The sequence below is a fragment of the Acanthochromis polyacanthus genome, chromosome 15 (genome assembly GCF_021347895.1).
Source record: "Acanthochromis polyacanthus isolate Apoly-LR-REF ecotype Palm Island chromosome 15, KAUST_Apoly_ChrSc, whole genome shotgun sequence".
Taxonomy (NCBI): Eukaryota; Metazoa; Chordata; class Actinopteri; family Pomacentridae; genus Acanthochromis; species Acanthochromis polyacanthus.
The window spans coordinates 22,164,615-22,188,310 of NC_067127.1; the positions used below are offsets into that span (position 1 = coordinate 22,164,615).

The 23,696-nt window shown below is 39.0% G+C and overlaps 2 protein-coding genes and 1 long non-coding RNA gene across 7 annotated transcripts in view; 1 reads left to right on the forward strand and 2 right to left on the reverse strand.

The window, feature by feature from the left end:
• Window positions 1-1,501: 1,501 nt before the first annotated feature.
• On the reverse strand, window positions 1,502-6,778 carry LOC127537485 (uncharacterized). The gene is made up of 3 exons (XR_007947143.1): window positions 6,658-6,778; window positions 1,856-4,098; window positions 1,502-1,699 (listed from the first exon to the last, which is right to left on the reverse strand). It is a non-coding gene; the product is annotated as an uncharacterized LOC127537485 (long non-coding RNA).
• On the forward strand, window positions 3,380-12,034 carry LOC110967647 (cytochrome P450 1B1). The gene is made up of 3 exons (XM_022217337.2): window positions 3,380-3,461; window positions 6,676-7,680; window positions 8,412-12,034. The coding sequence occupies exons 1-3, from the start codon at window positions 3,421-3,423 to the stop codon at window positions 9,028-9,030; spliced, it is 1,665 nt and encodes a 554-aa protein (XP_022073029.2). The 5' UTR covers window positions 3,380-3,420; the 3' UTR covers window positions 9,031-12,034.
• Window positions 12,035-16,328: 4,294 nt separating this feature from the next.
• LOC110967659 (regulator of microtubule dynamics protein 2) overlaps window positions 16,329-23,696 on the reverse strand; it is a 43,140-nt gene continuing 35,772 nt past the window's right edge. For 4 of the 5 annotated variants that reach the window (XM_022217354.2, XM_022217346.2, XM_022217362.2 and 1 more), the window contains exons 7-11: window positions 23,442-23,519; window positions 21,027-21,125; window positions 19,774-19,827; window positions 19,587-19,667; window positions 16,329-18,511 (exon numbers count right to left, since the gene is read on the reverse strand). In XM_022217354.2, coding sequence (XP_022073046.1) covers window positions 18,458-18,511; window positions 19,587-19,667; window positions 19,774-19,827; window positions 21,027-21,125; window positions 23,442-23,519 — 366 coding nt within the window. In that variant the 3' untranslated portion in view covers window positions 16,329-18,457. The other variant, XM_051959979.1, reaches the window with a different exon arrangement.

Sequence of the window (23,696 nt, forward strand, 5' to 3'; positions counted from 1 at the left end):
GAACTATTGTTTGCCAGCCAGTTAGCCGCTGGTAAGCTAACAAGCTATGAAACAACTCCTTATAAAACCGGAGGAAAGCAGCAGCAATATTTCAGTCCAAGACCTGTATTCAGAACCTCCCACGCTGTTACACAATGACCCATTAATCATATTACTGAACTATATGGTTATCATTGAAATTTTCCTTGAAGAACCAGTGAACTCTTTGCGAACACATTTTAATTTATGTGTTGATTATGTTTCGTATCAGTAATACAAGTCTAAAAAACTGATTCAAATGATCAAGTTAACACAATGAAGTAAAGAGTACTGGTAATCTGCAGCTATTTTCATAATTTCAAGGTAAAATTCTGATGTGTGATTTTCTAGCTTTGCAGATGTGGAAATCCAATGCACTGATTTCTTATACACAGATGCTTTTGGTGTTTTTTGTTGTAAAATAAAACAAGGCATTTATCACTGTTGGAAATTATTACAGGTATTATTTGTAACACTTTCTAACATTGTATGGACAAAGCAATAAATCAGTTAATGGATAAAATCATTTGTATTACAGATGCTATCAACAGCATGTCTTGTTCATTTTATTTAGTTGTCGGCCTTGGATGATGAGGTCCAGTTACCAGGAGCACTAGTCTGCAGCTTACTGGTTCCGTCCTGCAGCTCCTCCACGCCGTCCTCCTCTCTACAGACCAAATCAAGTAAGATCTGTTTAGACTATGCAGACATCAACATGATCAGTATGTTATCTTTTGACCCATCCTAAAATCACAAAATAGAACATTTACTTTAAGTTAACTGTGTTTATGAAAATAGAAAATAATTACTGACAACTAGTACTTTTTGGTGCTTTTATGCAGGAAAAGGGAACCAGGAAGCTGCTGTGGATCCTCTGCAGTATCTGGAGAGGTCAGAGGAACGGTTCTTGGAACAGATCGGAAGACACCAAGACGTGACCTCTGCCATGCTCCAGAACATCCAGAAGATGAATGAAAACCTTGGTTGCACTGATGGGACGCATGGTGTCGGTGCTGGAGCAACTGTCCCAGAATTAAACTGCATTGTTGACTATTGGCTTTTCTAGAAAATAAATCTTTTTTAGTACTTCACCTGTTTTGTATTTTACCCATGCACTTTGGGTGAATAAACAGAAATTTGTGATGAGATGCAAATTTTGTCTGTAATCTACAGAGACTTTATTCAGTGTTCAGTGCACACTTTTGTTACACACATTTTGACAGATAAGCAGTTGTGCTTTTCAAGCAGATTTTAGTCAGAAACATCAGTAGCATATGTTTTTTTTTACTGTTACACCAATCTAGGTAGATAAACTGCACTACTGCAGCAGATATATTATTGAAATGTGCTTCTATTATGTGTCTACATACACTGCTCACAAATAGTTATTCAACTTTTGGGTGAAATTGATGGAAAATATAAAAAGTGCATGCTGTAGTGATATATCATAAAAGTAGGGTATTTAACTAGAAACATGCAATAGTGATTTCCTCATCTCAAAAAAATTTATTGAATCAAAAGCTAACAACAGTGGAGGGTATGTCACAATAAAAATGTCTCAGTTTGGACAGAACAGCAGCCTTCAGCTGAAATCCAGTGCAATTGTGTCCCACCAGTGGCGTGATCATGGATGTGTCCAGGCAGCAGCTGACCTCTGCCTCGTAATTAGCCTTAAGACCAGCTATAAAGATAAACATAGATATTATCATTATCATCAACATATGGTGCATGTGTTTAACCTTTAAGCTATGTAGGGATGCAAATGTAGTCGAAGCTAAGTAGCTAAGCTAATGCTAACACGTTCAGTGTTCAGAATCAAAACATCTCTAAAAATTACCTGTTTTCTCAAACGTAGTCGCCGTTCCCTGTGACAACCATGAAGACAGATAGATAATCACAGAAGAGCTCATCTGAAGAGCAAATGTCCAATAAGGTTCCTGTTTTTGTTTGCCATGTCCTTCCAGGGCTCAGTAGGAAAAAGTCTGAATATATGGAATGAAACTTTGAATAGATGGAATGAAAATCTGAACATTCTATATTCCGACTTTCATTATATATATATCAACTTTCATTATATATATATATCAACTTTCATTATATATATATCGACTTTCATTATATATATATATCAAGTTTCATTATATATATATCAAGTTTCATTATATATATATCAACTTTCATTATATATATATATCAAGTTTCATTATATATATATCGACTTTCATTATATATATATCAAGTTTCATTATATATATATATCAAGTTTCATTATATATATATCGACTTTCATTATATATATATCAAGTTTCATTATATATATATCGACTTTCATTATATATATATCAAGTTTCATTATATATATATCGACTTTCATTATATATATATCAAGTTTCATTATATATATATCGACTTTCATTATATATATATCAAATTTCATTATATATATATCAAGTTTCATTATATATATATCGACTTTCATTATATATATATCAAGTTTCATTATATATATATCGACTTTCATTATATATATAATTTCCTAAACGGCATGCCATATATATATATATATATATATATATATATATATATAAAGGTAAAAAGACCCAAACAATAACTTTAAAAAAGAGATGAATTTCAAATGCTCAAAAGCCTCATGAGATGTTTTTGTTTGTTTTTATGATTCCCTGTCCAAGCTGTAGTGGTCTGACAGTTAATCCCACTAAACAAGTGATGTCATGGGGTAATTCATTTCAACAAAAAAGAATACTTCAGCTGCATTGGGATGGATGTCTTGAATGAAAAAGACCAAATCTATTACTTCTCAATTCAGAACAAAGGATATCATGAAGACACAGCAATTTTAAAGGTTAATGTTTGAAGTGCCTGTCTAAAATAAATGATCTTTTTTTTTTTTTTTTTTTAAATTCAGTTCCCATTTTGATCACTATTCCACAAGGAGCATGTGGCCATTGTTGAACCAAAGACCCACTGAGCAACAAAAGTCAGTCTTGTGACCACGAGGATGTTCAGGATCACCAGTTTCAACCACTGACCTCACACACACAACAGACTGTGTGTGTGTGTATGTGAGACATCTAATGAAAACGTGAAAATGTTGCGGCTACTTCAACATTTACTTTAAATAGGAATATAATAAAATATTGCAACCATTACATGTTAATTTAAATTCAATATAATTAAATCTTTATCATACAGTGTCAATAAGTACTGCTTGTCAGATAAGAGGATTAGAGCATTTCACTGAAATACCTTATGGAGTAAAAGGCAGGGGAGCTGCTGGGCTTTATTCTAATAAGTGGCAGTAAATGAGGCCAGGCCACCAGTTTGTCTCCACCCTCACAGATCGTTCACATTTTGAATAAAGGAAGATCCCACAGTGCCACCATGGCAGACGTTCATGAGACCAGGAGAGGCCTGCAGACTCAGTAAGTACATCTGCTTTCAATTCACTTCACCTAAATATACTTGGTTTTAGAATGTACAGCTGAGTAAAAACAATAATAATTAAGTAATTTAATTTGGACATATTTATAACGCTGAAATTAGTCATTTATAGTAATTATTTTTTGTTGTTGCTGCTAGTTAATACTGTTTTAGGCCACAGGAGAGCTCTTAAAAGCATGATTAAACACAGAAAACTGAGAATTTTGCTTCACAAAAACGTGACTTTTTTTCATAATTATACAGCCAAAATATAAAAGTTCTTTAATGATCTGCAATTCTCGTTATAACACTGAAATTCAGATATTTTCTGCTCTGCATAAGTCCTAAATTTTACTAAAAGATATTCACTTATCAATATTTTTGGGAGCAATCAACTGGCTGGATTTTATCTAACGTATTTATTTAATAAAGTCTATTGTCTTTAAATGCGTGTTGTTGTTGTTTGTTTGTTTTTTAAAAAAAGAAGCTGAAATCACGACAATAAAAACGTGTCTGCAGTCTGTGGCAGAGCCGGAGGGTGACAGGTCTGGAGGAGGCCAGAGGAAAGCCGCTCTCCGTGGTGCTGAACAGGGTCCAGACACCCGTCAAACCAGACCTGAGCAGAACCCAGATCTGCACCTAAAAAACAAGATAAGATAAGATAAACGTTATTAATCCCGAAGGAAACTGTATTGCCAGAGTACAATACAATAAACAAAGGTTAGTGGAATATGTACAATTACACAGAGGTTAGTAGTAAAATAGAAATCAAGTGTTTAAATGTTTAAGTGTCTCAGTGTGTAAAGTATCTAAGTGGATGACAAGGAATGGTGTCTAATAATAATAATAATAATAATAATAATAATAAACACAAGTATAAAATGTGAATTGTAGACTAACATCAAGGAAGAAATTAACAGAAAGTGAACTGAAAGTGAGAGTAAATTGCACTACAAATATTGCACTTTAACAATGATAATACAGATCGTGAGGCTTTTCAGGAAAACTCCGTTGATGTTGCACGTGGAAAGAAGTCCCTAAAAAACGAACCCCTGATTGTTGACTGACAAGATCTGAGAGGAAATCTTTATTTAGTTTCAATGAAGTCTCTTTTTCAAACATATAAATAGATAATTCGTTTGTGTTGATTCAAGTTTAGAGCAGCGTTTCCTCACATCCTCAGACATTCTCATTCCTGAGCATTAAAACTAGTGGACCTAATGAGCTCCATCGGGGTTCTCCTCCTCCTGGTGGCTCGCAAGGAAAACACACTTCAGAGGGACAGAGCAGCAGACTGAGCCCAGACTTTCTGGAAACAGGCTGCTGTTTTATTGTCAACAGTGCAATATTTCAATCAGAGTTGATTTTAGGTCAATTTAGGTCAATTATTGTGCAACCAAATCACAAATCTGTCCGTCATCATTGTGTTTGCATTTTTCATCAAACACGACCACTTTGCAAACGTTTTCATTTTAACATTTTTTTTTTAATTTTTATTAATAATTGGTGTTTGCATTTGGGTTAAGAGTGTCAAACATATGGTCCGCGCGCCGAAACTGACTCACCAGAGCATCCAATCGGCCCGCAGGATGACTTTGCAAAAGGTATAAATTAACTGCAAATTTTTAGTTTGTAAAACTTTAAGTTAAAAATAATTTCGAGACCTTGACGGGTTGTTTTGGTCATCAAGTAAAATATTATATTGTTGAGCTCCAGATACCTGAGACTAAATGTTTAGTACCTTTACACACTGTGATCTGTAAGCTGTAATGTGTAAATGATAAACTGAAGCATTGTGTGGTTGAAACTGCACCTGTTGAAATGTCAGGTCGTTCATAATGTTTTATAAGAAGGTAGTTCATTAAATGTGAACAGTTTCAGAGTGTATTTTTTAACACTAAAACAAAGGGAATATTTTGTCGTTATTTATAGGTTACTATGCTGTGATTTAGATCAGTTTGGCCTGTATGTGGCCCCCGAGCTAAAATAAGTTCGGCACCCCTGGTTTAAGGTGCATGATTTATCTTTTAAAGTCCGTTGGCTTGTGTCGGATGTTTTATAATTCCTTCAGGCAGCGACGCACGTTTACAAGCACTTCAAACTGTGTTTTGTTTTTTTGTTTTTTTTAACGCTGGAGAGAACAACAATATACATACATATGTATTGAACAGTAGCGTATATGCATTACCAGCCGAAAATTTGGAAGACACACCTTCTCATTTGAATTATTTTCTACATTGTAGATTAATACTGAAGACATCAAAACTATAAAGAATACATATGGAATTATGTTGTGAACAAAATGTTGTAAACAAAAATGTTCATCTTCAGTATTAATCTAGAATGTAGAAAATAATACAAATAAATAAGAAGCATAGAATGAAGGTGTGTCTCTTCCACATATTTATATGTATAAACATTTTCTTTTTTAATGCAACAACATGCACGTGTAATTTACTAGTAATAGTAAAAACCTTTCACAGTATTAATATCAATGCTATTCTTAATAATAATAATAATAATAATAATAATGTTACCTGTCATTGCTTTCCTATAGCATTTGAAGTAGTTTAAACCTGTGTGTCTAACGCACTAATGGTGCAAATAATATCCAGACCTCAGTGAGTTCACTTGGTCCTTCTCAGCTTCTAAAGCTCCCATTTCCCAGTCAGACAATAACTGGCTGTGAGTAACAGTGAAGGAGGGGGAGGCGAGCGGCGGGTGGGGGGTAGGTGTAGGTGGGAGGGTGGGGTGACACCCTTTTTTGCTCCAAACCTGCCCACTGTAACAAACCGGGACGCGCTCAGACGCCGACGGGCCGTGATGCTGCGCTGTTTGCGGATAAATGACTGGAGTTGGCGCTGCGGCGCTTCAAAGCCTGAGCGGGCTGTGGACGGAGAGCAGAGAGCGCACAGTCTGCGCTTCACACGCTGTCACACACTCAGGAAAGATGCAGACTGAATATTTTTGAAAAATGTAATTTGTTCACCGAGTTCATGGAGAAACGCATCAGATGCGGGCTTTAAGTTTGTTTTTCTTAAAGTATTTTGGATAAATCATAAAGGCTGGTATTGTTAGATGAACCAAGGACATAACCAGGTATTTACTCACTTCCTGCTCAACAAAAGCTTGCTTATAAAAATTGTTTGATTTAATAAACCTGCATCTAAACATTCAACAGGCTAATAAGTGCGCTACATGTAATTTCCTCCGCAGGATCTCCATCATGGATGCGACTCTGCAAGGGTTTGATCCTGCGACTCCCAGAGCTCTGCTGGTGGCCTGTGTCACTCTGCTCTTCTCCCTCCACCTGTGTCGGTGGCTCCGGCAGCGGTCAGCGCTCTGTCCTCCCGGTCCTCTCGCCTGGCCAGTCGTCGGAAACGCTCCGCAACTTGGCAACACACCGCACTTGTACTTTACGCGCATGGCGAAAAAATACGGCAACGTCTTCCAGATCAAACTGGGCAGTCGGGCCGTGGTGGTGCTGAACGGAGACTCCATTAAACAGGCGCTGATCAAGCAGGGAGCAGAGTTTGCTGGTAGACCGGACTTCACCTCCTTCCAGTTCATCTCCAACGGGGACAGTCTCGCGTTTGGCACCAGCACGGACTGGTGGAAGGTGCACCGCAGGGTGGCCCACTCCACCGTGCGCATGTTTTCCACCGGGAACCCGGACACCAAGAAAACTTTTGAGCATCATGTCCTCTGCGAGATCAGAGAGCTGCTGGCGCTGTTTGTGAGGAAGACGCGGGAGCAGCAGTACTTCCAGCCCATGACCTACATGGTGGTGTCCACGGCCAACATCATGAGCGCGCTGTGCTTTGGGAAGAGGTACTCTTATGAGGACGAGGAGTTTCGGCAGATAGTGGGCAGGAACGACCAGTTCACGCAGACTGTGGGGGCTGGGAGCATCGTGGACGTGATGCCCTGGCTCCAGTACTTCCCCAACCCCATCAAAACCATCTTTGAAAACTTCAAGAGGCTCAACCTGGAGTTTGGGATGTTCATTCAAGATAAAGTCATTCAACACAGAAAAACAATCCAGTCGAGCACCATCAGAGACATGACGGATGCTTTAATAGTGGCGCTGGACCAGCTGAGAGATAAATCAGGGCGTTCATCTGTGAAGGACTACGTGCCTCCTACAGTTGGGGATATATTTGGAGCAAGTCAAGACACACTGTCAACAGCCCAGCAGTGGATCGTCCTCATTCTGGTCAAGTAAGCAACCATTTAAAATTCATTTTATAGAGATCATCTGCGTGCAAAGTAACAACCAGTGTAAAAGACAATGTAAAGGACAGCAGATCATGAATCAGAGCTGCTGCTGCACACTTGAGGAAGTTCAGTAGCATTTGTGTTACATAACAGTGCAATGGGGGAGCTGAGACACAGGCAGGTGCTGACAGCAAAACATAAAGAGTTGAAATTGCACACCAGAGAAAGTCAATGAAATGCCCAGTCAGCATTTTACTGTCAAAGACTGTTGGCAGGTTTTACACGAGTTCATTGTGTGATCCTTCACAGTGTTTAATGCATTCTGTGCTGGATGTCTTCAGCAGGACTGTGTGATAAAACAAGTACAGACACTGTTTCAAATCCAGTCAAATCAAATCAAGCTTCGTTGTCATTTAGCTGTACATACAACAGTAGGGAAGGCAAGATGAGAGAGTATTTCTCCAAGATCCAATTTAAAGCAATTCAACAAACTTTACAGTAGAGATAGAGAAAAGGGAAAATAGAAAATAAGTTAAAATGTTCTTATAGAAAGGTGTGTTCTCTCCAGCAGTGTGTAAGGTGCTGAAACAGCTGCCACAGATCTGTGTATGATGTCTGACTTGATGCAGTTTACAAGGTTGATCACTGATTGCTGATTTAACTGGAGCTAAGATGAGTGTACTGTCTCTGCTCTTCGATAGTCTTCTAAACTGTGGGTTCACCTGTGAATGCAGGTATCCTGAGATCCAGGTCCGTCTGCAGCAGGAGGTGGATAAAGTGGTGGACCACAGCCGTGTCCCCTCCATCGAGGACCAGGCTGCGCTGCCCTACGTCATGGCCTTCATCTACGAGGTGATGCGCTTCACCAGCTTCGTCCCCCTCACCATCCCCCACTCCACCACCACAGACACGTCCATCATGGACTACGTCATACCGAAGAACACAGTCGTCTTCATCAACCAGTGGTCTGTCAACCACGACCCGACCTTTTGGCCACACCCAGAGACCTTTGACCCTGAGCGTTTCCTGGACCAGGGAGGTGCTCTGAACAAGGACCTGACCAGCAGGGTGCTGATCTTCTCTCTGGGTAAGCGGCGGTGCATCGGAGAGGAGCTGTCCAAGCTGCACCTGTTCCTCTTCACAGCCCTCATAGCACACCAGTGCAGCATCACTGCAGACCCGGCCAGGCTGCCCAAACTGGACTACAACTACGGCCTGACTCTCAAACCTCATGTCTATTCTATAGCAGTGACTCTGCGTGAAGATATCACGCTCCTGGATGCTGCTACCGGTCAGTCGTTCTCTGAAGAGGTGATGGATGAGCGCTCGTTCGACTCACAAACAAAAGAATAGATAAACTCAAAGCTATAGTAAGCAAAAAAAAAATGAAGGCTGAAACAGAAAAACTGTGGAACTCTGAGTCATGTTTGTGGCTGAAAACTTTATTTATAACCTGAAATCTCAGGCTAAAATTGTATCTTGTACGTATTGTGATAAACAGTTGCAATTCCGGACCTATTTCTAACTGAAACATGTGAATTCTCTTTCACTATGTGTTCGCAGCACAGCAGCTCACTGAGGTTGAATCTTTAGCTTCCAACATACCACATAACAATTTATTATCTTCTTCTTTAGATTCATCAAGGTGGAGGACCGTAGTTAGCTGCTCACATATCCTTGTGATTTTTGTATGAATGCTTCTGCTGCAACAGTTTATTGAAAAGTAGAAACTATCCAGGAACACCGTAGTGTTTTCTAGTCACAGTTCCTAATAGATGGAAATATCAACTTGTCAGGAATCTCTTAAATTCGTTTTATTCATGTTTTTACCCAATAACGGGATTCAAACCTTTTCTGATGACAGAAAATTTCTTAAAACATATAACAATATGTTACATTTGAAGGTAAAGACAAAAAAACTGGAGATTTTTACATGACGAAAGTAATGTGCCAAGGTCAGACTCTTGACCAATGAACCGGTGAATAAGCTCATGGTCAGTTTTTAAGTCTCATGTCTAAGTGAGGCTTCAAAGCATAAAATGCTTAGTACTAATGTGTACTTTTTCATGTAAAGTATAAAAGTGTAGTTACTCAGGAATAAGGCTTAAAAAAGCCTATAACTATTAGAACTAGAATGCTTCTGAAAGTCTTCTAATATATTCTGAAACCTGCTGTAGATGGAACATAGGGCATACAGGGTAAACCAAGCAGAGCTGTCCACTGCTGTCCGTATGACAAGACGAATGTCAGATCAGTGTTATTTAGCCATTTATTCCTCTTTTTTTCACTTTGAATGTTGTTAACCTCCAAGGAAGCCCCATTACCCCATCTGTTAATTTTCATTGCCAATAACCAGATTATTTCTTCTTTCTTTTGTCTTTTAAAGTTTATTTTATCTACAAAAACATTAATGCTGTCAGATTTAGGGTTGGGTCACTGGGGCAAATCTGTATTGTGTTTGTGGACTCGTCTAACTGCTGCCTCAGCATGAGAGACTAATGTACTGACTGTAAAGTCTTGGATTTGTTGGATTCCCGCTAAAGCATTTTGGAATAATCTAAATCAGGCTAATCTTTGAAATAATAGGCGACTTCAAGAAAGTGTTAACAGATCTGGTAGAAGGTATTTGTCTCAGAGAATCCCAGTGTCTGGAAGTAAAAAGCAGGAACATTCAGTGAGATCAGAGAAGCATTGCATGAGCCATGTTCCATGAGCCCTTTTTCCAAACTAAAAACTAAACAAATGTTAACTTTCACATGCTGATTTTGTCATAGTTTAAATGGACATAGTGAAGACTAAAGTTACTATTGAAATAACATCCTGCAGAACGGTGGCTCACATCATATCCTAAAATACATAATACAGTTCATGAAATACCTTTATTACATACAATAATGTGGCGTACGGTAAGAGTGGGGCTAAATATCAATACAGCAACAGACCATAACGCTTAATCAATGCACTGCTGCCAGATCAGAGCGCTAATTCATCGAACTGACATGCCATGTTGCCATGAAATTTAACATTCATGACAACACACATAATTCCACAGCGCAGTTACTAAAAAGACGATTTCTGCTTTTTGCCTCTTTATGGGATATCTTTTCTTCTCAATTTACAGACATTGTGATTTATTATAAATTATTGTCTTGTAATGTACCGAGTATTGCAGAATCTCTGTTTTGTAATATTGTGTTGTCTATACACACTATTAGTCAAAAGTTTGGACACACCTTCTCATTCAGTGGTTTTTATTTATTTTAAACATTGCAGATTAATACTGAAGACACCAAAACTATAAAAGATCACATGTGGAATTATGTTGTAAACAAAAAAAATGCTAATCGTTAGTATTGATCTACAATGCAGAAAATAATACAAATAAATAAAAAGCATTGAATGAGAAGTTGTCTCCAAACTTTCGACTACCGTTCACAAGTCTGGGGTTACTAAGAAATGTCCTTATTGCGGAAAGAGAAGCATTTTTTTTTTCAGTGAAGATAACATTAAATTAATCAGAAATACAGTCTAGACATTTTTATGTGGTAAATGACTATTCTAGCTGGAAACAGCTGCTTTTTAATGGAATATCTCCATAGGGGTACAGAGGAACATTTCCAGCAACCATCACTCCTGTGTTCTAATGCTACATTGTGTTAGTTAATGGTGTTGAAAGGCTAACTGATGATTAGAAAACCCTTGTGCAATTATACTAGCCCATGAATAAAAGTGTGAGTTTTCATGGAAAACATGAAATTGTGTGGGTGACCCCAAACTTTTGAGTGATCGAACCAAAAGTTTGGACACATCTTCTTATTCAATGGTTTTTATTTAATTATTTTAAACTTTGTAGATTAATACTGATGAAAGATTACACATGGAATTATCTTGTAAACAAAAAAGTGTTAATCTTCAATATTAATCTACAATATTGAAAATAATGCAAATAAATAAAAACCATAGAATGAGGTGTGCCCAATTTTTTGAACGGTAGTGTGTATATATAAATATTTATATATATATATAGTCTATAAATAGTCTATCAAGTATTGTACCACCAAATCATTAATTAAAATACCTTATTTGCTTCTATTCATAGCCCTTAATTTTATAGTTTACTAACCCCTAGTGTCTAAGATAATCAACATGATGAAACTCAAGATGTGCCTCAAATTTACAGTAACTTTAAATATAATGCTTCTGTCAGACTATAGCGATTGAATAATCGTAACAAAAAAGGTATTTAGTCCTGTACTTTCGGCTTCTATCTACATATTACTGCAGTTGTCATGTTCTTTACTCTGCTCTTGTTTGGAATGAAGCTGTAGAGTTGCATAATAAACCGACAACAATCTTTTGTTTTTTGCTGGTTTAGTTTTCTATGTGGTGAAAGGACATCAAGCTGAAAACACTTGGTTAGAAATTAATTTGCACAAAAGTAAATGTACGTATTTGGTGCCAGTCCGTCAGAACTCTCAAATTAATCATTTCAGCTCTTGGCATGCTGCCATATCAGGTGGGGACAAAAGTGTTGGGGAGATCCCTCCCCCTGTGCAGCATTTTATCTCGTCCTGCCAGAACTTCCTGTAGTTGATCAGCAGGAGGCTTATAGCCAGCTATACGGTGCGTGACAAAATCAGACAGTTGCTGACTGCTGATATGGTGTACGCCATTCTCCAATTGTACAAATTGCATCTCAAGACTAAATAGGGCCAGTGAAGTCATGTGTGGCAATGCTCCAAACATAATCTTTATGAATGGGAAGGAAAACACTCAAACATAAATGTGCTGAAAAGAGCAGGAAAGCTGACAATGTCATGGCTAATACACCCAGTGCAGCTGCATAACAACTTGAGCTAGAACTGCTCAGAGAACAAAAGCAAAAACCCCTGCAGGCTCATATTGTCTACCTGCACGCATTTCAGGACGTAGAGAAGGAAGCAAATAATCCTTATATGCAGTTGCGGAAATGAAACACATAAAAAATGACGAGCAGAGGGCCCGATTAAAATGAAGGTAAACACAAGAAATGTCATGCCTTACACGCATTTGGTGGTCGAAAATCATAAATAAGAAGGCCTGTGTTGGCATTATCCAGCTGAGAAACTTGAAATATTGCCTGAAGTGGCATTAAGGCATCCTATGTCAATATAGCTTAGACTTGTCAAGACTGCATTAACAAGATCAGCATGAATCTCTCCGTTTAAAGCTTGTACCCTGCGCTGGCTGCAGATAAATCATGTACACATGCAGCACATACACACAAAATCCCTCCACTGTTGACTGTGAGTTGTGTAACTTTAGACATAGCTGAGCTTAGACTGTGAATGGAGGGATACGTGGAGATCTGAATGAATGTGAGCAGGAATGTAGCAGATGTGGTATTCAGGCAGAGCGTTGCACGCCGCTAAAGCCGACTGATAGGAGCTCAGGAATTGAGTGATAGCACAGAAACGTCACCGCAGGACCAAAGTTAAGATAATCTTGGCTGAGTCTAGAGCCACGTTAACACCAGGTCCAGACCAGCAGGGGTTAAGTTCAGGTCAAAACCAGAGCAGGTTGTGTAATAAAAATCAGTACATGAATAATATCCACTATGCCCGTCTGAGTAATAGGAATATAGACAAGTTTGATAAATTCCAGCACACCTTGCCACTGATAATGATTAAACTTGCTGAAAAAAATAGGTGCCAAAGGTGACATTAGATTTATTACATAATCTTGAGGCCTGCTTTTGTGGAAAGACTTGGAGTTTTCAAATTCATTTTAAGCTCTTATAAATATTTAATTTTAAATTATGCTTCTATGGCACATACAATTAGCTACAGCATTAAAGCTGGGGTAGGTAGTATTTTCTTTGATGGCATTGACCCAAAATTCCATATCAACCAAGCATGTTGTAATTCAAGTGGTCTGAGAGGAAACTATGGCTCAACACCTCCACCTGGCTCCATTTTCAGGCTTTATCAAATATAACCAGTGACAGGAAATTTCAGTCAATCCCAGGGCTTCTCACCAAGATCAGGTGAGAGAGTACACCGAGCTATAAAGTCCACCGTGGGTATGGAATGAAGGGGCACAATGGAAAAACACAGAGGAATTTCACTCAGGAGATAGGGGTTGAAATCAAATAAAAACATGAATGCTAAATAACTTTCTACAACTTAACTATGACAAATCGGACATAATAATGATCGGCCCTGAATCCCTCACGAAGAACACTGACAACTCCACTCTGTCCGCATCACCTCACATCCGTAATCTGGGAATCATTCTTGACAGCAACCTCACCTTCGAACAACACGTCAACCAGATCACCGCCTTCTTTCACCTCAAAAACACCGCCCACTTCTGCAGCAGCATTCTCTATGGTGCATCTTCAAAATAAACTTGAGTGTACAGAACTCTGCTGCTCACCTCCTCACCCACTCCCTCTCCTGTGAACACATCACCCCTGTCCTGCAAGACCACCACTAGCTCCCTTTCCCACAACACATACAGTTCAAAGTCCTCCTTCTCACCCTCAAAGTCCTCTATAGCCAAGTCCCCCCATACCTCAGAGACCTGCTCCACTGCACCGATTTGTGCTTACTGGAGCTTTAAAGCCACCTGCTTTATTTCTCCTTGTGCCACCAAAACAGCTGAGTTGTCGGGCCATGGACATGGGATACCGGGAAACTGACAGTGAATTCTGCGCGTCCTGTTGGGTTGCAGGGTGGGGCTGCTGTGCTATGTGTTCTGGCACATCGTGTGAATGCTCGATCAGACTGGGAGGCTTGTTCCTCGAGCCATTCTTGAGCAGTATTTGCAGTGTCCTGGGACACACTGTCCTGCCATCAGGAAGCGCTGCTGCCACAAGGGGGTTTGCTCTGTCATCAATGTTTAGGTAAGTGGTACATGTCACAGTAACATCCACATGAATGCCAGGACCTGAGGTTTCCCAGCGAAACATTGTATTGTGACTAGATCAAAAATATTAATGCTGCCTGTCAGCAGTTCTAATGTTGAGGCTGGCTGGTGTAGACATGAATGCATTTGTGGGTATTAATGTTTCTATAATTTATCAATATTAAATGTATTTACAAAGCACCACAAGTGGAAAAAACTATGGAGTCTGTAGAGACCCACTGTTAAAAATAGAGCAGTGTGTTTCGTAGTGTTTCAAAAAAAAAAAAAAAAGATATTTTGGGAAATGTGCCTATTTGTTGTCTGTTAAATATACAACACCATTCAAAAGTCTGGGGTGACTTAGAATGAAAGAAAATAATTTTTTCAGTGAAGATATCATTAATCAGATATACAGTCTGGACATTGTTAATGTGGTAAATGACTATTCTAGCTGAAAACGGCTGATTTTTAGTGAAATATCTCCATAGGGGTACAGAGGAACATTTCCAGCAACCATCACTCCTGTGTTCTAATGCTACATTGTGTTAGCTAATGGTGTTAAAAGGCTAATTGATGATTAGAAAACCCTTGTGTAATTCTGTTGGCACATGAATAAACGCAAGTTTTCGTGGAAATTATGACATTTCTTGAGTGACACCAAACTTCTGAACGGTAGTGTAATGTTACAATCAACATCCACTAAGCTTAGCATAAAGACCAGAAACAGCTAGCCTTGTTTAGCTTTTTCTTAGAATTAGATTGATGTAAAATCTGAAGCATGCTCATATATTGCGTTTACGTACAAAATAAAAAGTGTGAAAATGACGAATCACCAAAATATCCTGCAGAAGTCTGGCTAAGCTTAAATGTTGTACCCCCGACGTTTTAGCGTACAACTGGGTCACAGGGGTAACCATCAGTTTCTGTTTAAGATCATTTTAAAAAGCAACGTTTGAAAAACCCCAAAGAACACTTTTAGCTGTTATGAAGATATTTGCACAATCCCCATCTACACTCTTATAGCCATCTGAATCGAAAAATATTCCATCTGTCAAAGGACAGCAAAGATTTTAAACTTGTTCCTCAAGTTGCACACCAGGTTTAAGAATCCAAACAAAAATGGCAGTCTGCCAGCTACCTTCAAAGGAAACATAATTGAATGTCGGAAATGGTTCAAATGTCTTTACTGCAGTGCTTTGGATTGCAGGTTCTGAAAGATGCAGCATCTAAACTCTTAATGCAACAATGAGCTCCTAGCCTTCAGGCTAGCTTGTACAGACCGACTGCAAGTGATTTCTGCAGCTGTCTCAACTGAGGCTTTTGATTAAAGTACACAGGAGGCTCATAAAATCAGTCAGGAAAGGTGACGTTTTCATTGCTGAATAAACAAACACCTGTACTCGTTTGGGAGGCACCCATTTAGAGCGGTTCTACAGTGGGAAAAAAATGCTGAAACATGCCTTGACCGGTGGGAAGTTTGCCTGAATGTGATCCAGTAACAAATTCAAAATTGCGCTGGCACAAAATGTAGTCTGGAAGAAAATGGAAGAGATGCATTAAAAGTCCACAATCATTTACAGTCCTGCAGGAGCCTACTTGTTGCACTCTTTGCTGGATTTGGATTAAGATCAATTCAGTTTCTAACTAAATTCACTGCATATTTTAATTACAAGTTACAGATGATATAATCGACCGTGAGAGAGGTTTCTTGTAAACAGCAATAAAACTAACAAGAACACAAACAAGTCAGACAAATGACAAACTGAACTTTCATCAGGATTGCACAGATTTAATTACACACTACAGTACCATTAATCATTCAGTGCACACAACCTATGATACTGCACAGTATAAACTCTATCAGATTTGATATCACCTCGAGGATTATTGAATTTGCTTTGGCATTTGAAAAAAAAAAAAATCAAGTACATTCGTAGTGCTGGTAGAAAAATCTGTAAAGTGACAAAAACTATTCTTCTTGTAATTTATACACTGCAGGCAAAACACATAATTAAATAAGAATTAACCAGAGTGCACAACAAATCTCCAAAGTAAACCAAACTAAAACACTCATACAATGCACATTATTCTAAAATGCATCATACTTAGACTGAGCTGAAACATCAACAAAACAATTAGGAATGTGAGAAACAGTAAAAAATAAAATAAAATCAGACATTACTTTAGTCTAATTGAGTCACATTTTAGTGCCATTGTCTAACCTGGAATGCAACTGTATGAATCATTGCAATATGCTGAAGCAGTGGAGCTGCCTTTGCTGCTTTATGCATTCGTCATGAATCTAACCTTTCTGCCACATTGAGAAGTTCAGATGGCAAAAAGTAACTCCAGTAAGGTCATTTTTAAACAACATATGCATCTAAACACGTCATTTGTTCTTCAGAGTACTTATGTATCCTATGTTCACCATATTTCACCACTATAAATATGTTTTTACATTAACTGGAACCTGTGCCAAACCTTAATTGAACCTCAACCAGAATAACTAGGTGTTGTATATACATCATGTCGTGCAATGAGAGCCTCCTATAAACATTAAACCCTTTTTTAACTTCAAGTGGTGTGATTAAGATGGCTCACCAGTTCCTTTGATGTTGAAAAAGCCAGTAAAAAAAACAAGAACCAATGTCTAGATAAAATTCATAATAGATCAAGCTGATTTAAATACCATTTCAGGCTGATAAAATATAATTGAATCAGAGCTTCATGTAAATGTTAAAAATAGAACATGTGAAAAATCTGAGGTGTTAGCTAACCCCCAGGAAGTGGAAATATGGACTGCAAAAGGGGATTTGTTTCATATAAAACCTTAAGAGGAAAGAACTTCATCATTTATGAGTTCTTTTTTTTTTTTTCCATGATATGACAAACATGCAAAAGGGCACATTAAACTCAAGACCTCAGACATCTAAGGTCAAATCACACATATCAGCCAGATCTGATATATTCACATGGGAAGTGTCTGATTGAGAGTTCAAAGTAAGATGCATCAGATGGTTGTTGACATTTTCACATAGGAGGGGTCCAGGAATAACATTAAAGGCCTTTCTGTATCAACGGTTGTTTAACAGTCTGCTGTGTTTTCTTCATGTGGGATCATTTGATTAACTGCTCTGACACAACTGCCACAGCAGCTGAGTGGCAGTAGGTAACTCTTCAATGGACAGATGCCAACACCGACAACCACAGTCCATCAGATGTCATGAAACAGATCACAGAAGACATCACCAAGGAACACATTTACCTGTTCGTGTGAGTGCGGGTGTGGTAATCATTTAACAAAGTCTGCATGTAAATGGTACAAGAGAGCTTAATGCAGGTCTGTATGACAAGGAGGGAGGGCGAACTGTGAGGTGAACCAGTGGCCACAGCATTCCAAGATGTTTGGGTGCACCATTGTCTGATGGGCTTTTGTTGTTGTCACTTGAATGTGTGGTGGGAGATGCAACAAAACACAGGACGGAAGAGGAAGGAACAGCAAGTCCTGTGGTTCACTTTTCCAACGAGCGATAGGTCTTTATTGTCAAGGAAACAGTATCCTTGAGACGCCATCTCTATCAGAGCAATCAGACCTCTGAGAGAATGTCTGCTACGTCAGTCCAATTAACCTGATGGACAGAGATGTCATTACGTTTGTTTTCCATCATTGCAAATGTGCTCATAAGGAAAACATCAGAATGCAAGTCTGATTTAAAAGTACAAAGGACGGTTCTGAATGTGGCGGCCTTCTGCTCCCATGGATGATATCATGCCATGACGTACTTCCCTACACCCACAGAATGAATTAACATGACGGCCTACCAACATATGGTATATCCCCACATTCTCATATGATGCTAGTAGTATGTAGAAAGTTCACTTTTCACTGCTGTCACACCCCAAGGGCTGGGCAGAGTAAGTCCAGCTCCTTTTGGGCCTCTTCATCCTGGTGAAAGAAAATGATTTGAAAGAAATAATACACAGCATGCAACAGTGTATCACTTTGCCTTAAAGTTCCATTCTGGTCATCGATTAAACTTATTAAAACTTATCCTTGTGTATTAAAGTTGTGTTATATAAGTTAAAAGTGATTTATTACCATAAAATTATTCTTTCATGCCTTATAATGTCTTAGATGCAACTCTACATTGCTGCTCCTAGATGTGCAGATCTATTAAGTCGCTGTCTCTCTCCACTTAGCCTTGCAGTTCGAGCACACCAGCTCATCTATGACCCTGTTCAAACACTGAAAAAGTATCCTGTGCTACAGAAAAATTCACCTTTTTCTGAAGAAAGTTAATAATACTATCTGCAAATAGACAGGATTGTTTTTTTAGTTTGTTATATATGAAACCACCATCAGCACACTTGTAAAAATACTCAGCAATGATGTTAACTATTCATTTCGCTCAATATATGTCTTCTCGTGTAAAAAAAACAACATATGGACAAGTTAACAGGGAAAAAAATTAATTTGCCCTGGAGAGCATGCTTAATTTGTACTATTTAACCAGCAACTTGCTTGAGGTACCAAGGTGTTTGAAGGTTTTTAGGAATAACATCCTTATTGGCTCTTTTAGTCTTTCAGTTTAAAAAAAAATGCGTACGAAATGGAACAACGGAGGAACTACGATGGTTGCTGTTTGTTGTGTTAGCCTTCATGTTAAATTTTACAATGCTGAAGTTTGAGAGGACAACACTGCTAGTCTAAAAGGATGTAGAGAGGGAAGAAAAAATGGTGCCTGTCGCTTCCTATTTAACCAATCAGCACTGAGCAGTGTAGGTATTTTGTTCTACCTCGACAACTACACTGAAGGAGGTTCTACAGGGTCACTTAGTGAGTTTGGAACACGCATAAAGGTATGTGCCACCCTAAAAAGTACAAGTGGAAGTTTCTGCAGTGGAAAATAGCTTCATGACGTGTTTCAGTCTCTGTTTTCACTGAATCATAAGCTAGATGAGACTACACAGAAGAAACAGGCGTGAATAAAGCTTTGCAAATGGATGCTGACGATGTGTACCTCTTTGGACACGGCGTTCATTGAACAAGCAGCTTCACACATCTTCCTGGCCTTTTCCATTTGGCCCAGGTCTTTGAAGCACTGCCAAAGAAACAAGCAAAAACTGTCAAAGCATTGTTCAGTATGATCCTGCTGAACTGCTCAGACTTTACAAGATTGTCATAAACCTGATGTTTCTGGTACTGACCTTAGCTAGAAATACATAGTTGAGTTTGGAATATGCTGGATGGATCTCCTCAACCTGCATAAAACCACAGACAAAAAAAAAGGTTCCTCTGAGTTTTCAGAAACAGTTTTCTCTTTGTTATGTCTGTAAATGACAATGCTTACTGCTGGTATGAATTTTAGTGTGTATTTTAAAGGAACTACACAAATAGCATTTACATTTGAATGAGCTCCCCTTGCGTGAAAATGCTGATCTTCACACATGAATACCATAAAGATATATCTCCATCATTGAAAAGACCCAGAACAGCAGGCATGTCCACTGATTCCTCCTGACCCTTGTTCCTCCACATCACCACAGTCATGTACAGATAGCTTGTTTAGAGGCTGTGGATCTGTGTGACGTTACGGGACGCGTTTATCAACAGTCGACGGAGGACCTTTCCCAGGTCACAAGTGACATGCTCCAACAGGGACCACTTTAACTGAAGGCTGAGACACATGAGACATGACGTAGAGGCATGCAAAGGCAGATTGGCCAGGAGCGAAAGTAATTTCTCTACTATATAAACATTTGAATGTGGGAACACAGATAAAGCCTTTCTAAATACAGTGGGTTTGGGCTTTGGAGCCTGGGTACAGGAGTGACCTGGAGGCAAACTGCATTGGAGCACTAGATAAACAGGACTGTACGTTACATGTTTGGTTAATCGGAGCAGCTCAGGGGAGTACATGCAATCAGATGTGTGGCAGAAACAGGCAGGATTTTAACTTCTCTCTACAGCTTTATCTTAGTTACTCTCATCATTTGTGTGTATTAGAGACGACTATGCCATGATGAAAACTTGAATGTTGCTCTTAATTCGTACAGCTCATTACCCCTCTTTCTATGATATAGGGAACTACTTTTAAATTGAGATGTGGTTGACAAGTACTAACAACCAGTTTGTTTGGAGCATGATGCCTCCTTAAAGCTGTAGTAGGCAGAAATTCTAAACCCCTCCCACCAGATGAGTAGGAACATTTACTTGTGCTTCAAACAGACAAAATTATCAAGCCCAAAATCAGTAACTTAGCTTCACACAGGACTGAAAACCCACTCAAACCCCACGCTGCTGAGGACTGCGGACTTCTTTGCTCTTTATGTGATCATAACTCATCTTGTCTGTGATTTTCTTAAGCCTGAAAACAGAGCCAAAAGGGGTGCAGAAGAACAGTTCCCTCTCAGACCACTTGAATTACCATATGCTGAAAAACTATCGAGTGATTACCTACTTTTAGAAAATTCTTCAGTGCATCTTCCACTGTAGCACTCGGAGGTTCTCCAAATAGAGTTGCAGCAACTTTCCTCTCGATCCATGACAACTGAGCCACCTGCAAAACAGTCCAGCACATTTTTTAACGATTAACGTTAATACTCTAAGTAGTAGTGCATCGCTGCTGCCTCTCTCTTTAAGTCTGTTTTACATGCTGGGTGTGGTCAGAAATGTGCTTTGTCATCGTCGTCGTATCCAAACCCAACACCTGGTGCATTGCTGCAGCAAGGTGATGAGTTAAACCACTGCAGGTCAGCACGAACAAGATTTTTGGGATAATAAGGAATAATGAGCAGTAGAGCCCTGCGGATATATCGGTGAGCTGATACTATTGGATAATCTGTCACAGATATGCCAGTGTATATGTGGAAAAAGACGCTTTGGGCAATTGAGAAATGGTGCCATCACATAGTTAGTCCAGCAGAGTGGCTCTGACTCTGTCCTTTACAAGAGTCTTAGCACTGTCTGCAGTACATGTAGCAGAGCATGTAACACAGCTACTCAGCTGGTGATGCAAAGTCAGGCAGTGTTTTCACGGTGAGTTGCCAGCTAGTTTGTGAAATACCCTGGTAGAAAGTTATTAACTACTCTAAAATACAGCATGTGCATACGCATGAACACTACCGTTCAAAAGTTTGGGGTCACTCAGACAATTTAATGCTTTCTATGAAAACTCACACTTTTATTCATGCACTAACATAATTGCACAAGGGTTTAATAATCATCAATTAGTCTTTCAACACCATTAGCTAACACAATGTAGCATTAGAACACAGGAGTGATGGTTGCTGGAAATGTTCCTCTGTACCCCTATGTAGATATTCCATTAAGAATCAGCTGTTTCCAGCTAGAATAGTCATTTACCACATTAACAATGTCGAGACTGTATTTTTGATTCATTTAATGTTATCTTCAATGAAAAAAAAGCTTTTCTTTCAGAAATAAGGACATTTCTATGTGACCCCAAACTTTTGAACGGTAGTGTATATAGAAAATCTTTCCACTATAGTGATATCTTAATTTTTTACTCTCTAAAAATTTGTATCAATATTAGCCCCAAAAGTCAAGTACCAGTTGGTGTCTGATGAGCAGATACTGCCATCACTTTCAGTTTTTTTTTCACTGCATTGATCTTAAACATTTCCAAAAAAAAAGGTAAATACTCAGAAAATTCCGAAAGATAACCAAGAGCTTCCCTTTTTAAATATTTAACTTTTCAAAGTTAATCTGAATTTCTAGGCTCTTGCTAAGCCATATTGCTACCTTCTCTTGATACATTTACGTAATGTAGAGGTTCTTCCATTCACTTTAAAATAATTACATCTCTTAGCAACCAACAGTGACATAAAGTGTTTGAACAATTATAATGGAAAGTAAGGTAATGAACCTTGTGGGTACACATTTAAGGAAACATAACCTCCACAAAATTTCCAAGCAGGATTAGTTACATATCATTTTTCTGAACTAGTGCGGGCAATTTCCTATGACTTTTCCAGTATTTTCATGACCACGAGTTCGTACCCGGTACATTGATACTTTTCTCCTGACACTTTTTGCAGAAGATGATAATGACCAACACTAGCCTGGGTCAAACATGTAATGTTCCTGCCTCGCACTATTCATCAGAGCAGCGTCTAATTGCAGGTGTAGCATTGCTCTGGCGTCATCGTAGGACCTTTCAAACAGAACCGCTGGCTGAATGCAAACACTAGAGCATTGTTGAACGTGCACATAAAACAGACAGCCCGTAAAACTATCCCTGAAAATATCAGGTGTTACTGCTCTATTAAATTTGCAAAGTCCCTCACTCCTTCTCTAGTAGCAGCAGTGTAAGTGAGTGTTATACAATTCAATCAGAGCAATCTCTGTAATAGCTTCCTTCCTTTCAGGCACTTAGTTTGACAACTGGCACCAAGTTACAAGAGAAGTAGCTCATAAAACAACAGAAACACTCAACAGGAGAATGTCGGGAACACTTTACATCTAAATGATAATAATTCACCATCACACGTGATTTTTAAGTATACTAGTACAGCCTAAATGACTGACAGACGATAGCAACAATCACAAGCTGCATCAAAAACAACCGCCTACACTGAAAGAACATGAGCCGAACAGAAACAGGATGAAATTATCTCCCTGGTAGAATCTGATTTAAAGCTAACAATGGCTGGTGTGAACCTCCCATCGCTCACAGAGGGAAAAACAAACCTCGGGGAAACCTAAACAGTAGGAATGAATGAGGGGAAACCGTGGGTGGGTTAGCAGAGGGAGACGGGAGGCCATGCAGACATGTCAGCCTCCATAAATTCAGTTTGTCAATGTGAGGAGAGATGGGAGAGGTAGATGTGGAGTTGTCAGGAGGGTCACATACAGCGTAGCACCAGCGGCCCAGCAGGTAGTAGGACATGGGGTCCTGTGGCTTCAGCTCGATGGCTTTATCCAGATGATCCTGGGAGGCGAGGCAGACAGACAGAGAGAGAGAAGATTTTCACTGTTGATTCATGACACGGCTGCTATTTCCACTGCCTTCTGTTCTGACCTGATCTGTCCTGCTTCACCAACCCACAAGTATTTCACAAACACCTCTCACACACGCGATCTTACTGATCCACCACGCACCCTCCCT

Bases quoted from the DNA above. Each gene is read 5' to 3' on its own strand.
- LOC110967647 (XM_022217337.2), top strand. From the start codon at position 3,421: ATGGCAGACGTTCATGAGACCAGGAGAGGCCTGCAGACTCA. The intron at 3,462-6,675 runs GTAAGTACATCT...TTTCCTCCGCAG, and splicing joins AGGAGAGGCCTGCAGACTCA to GATCTCCATCATGGATGCGA. The intron at 7,681-8,411 runs GTAAGCAACCAT...CTGTGAATGCAG, and splicing joins ATCGTCCTCATTCTGGTCAA to GTATCCTGAGATCCAGGTCC.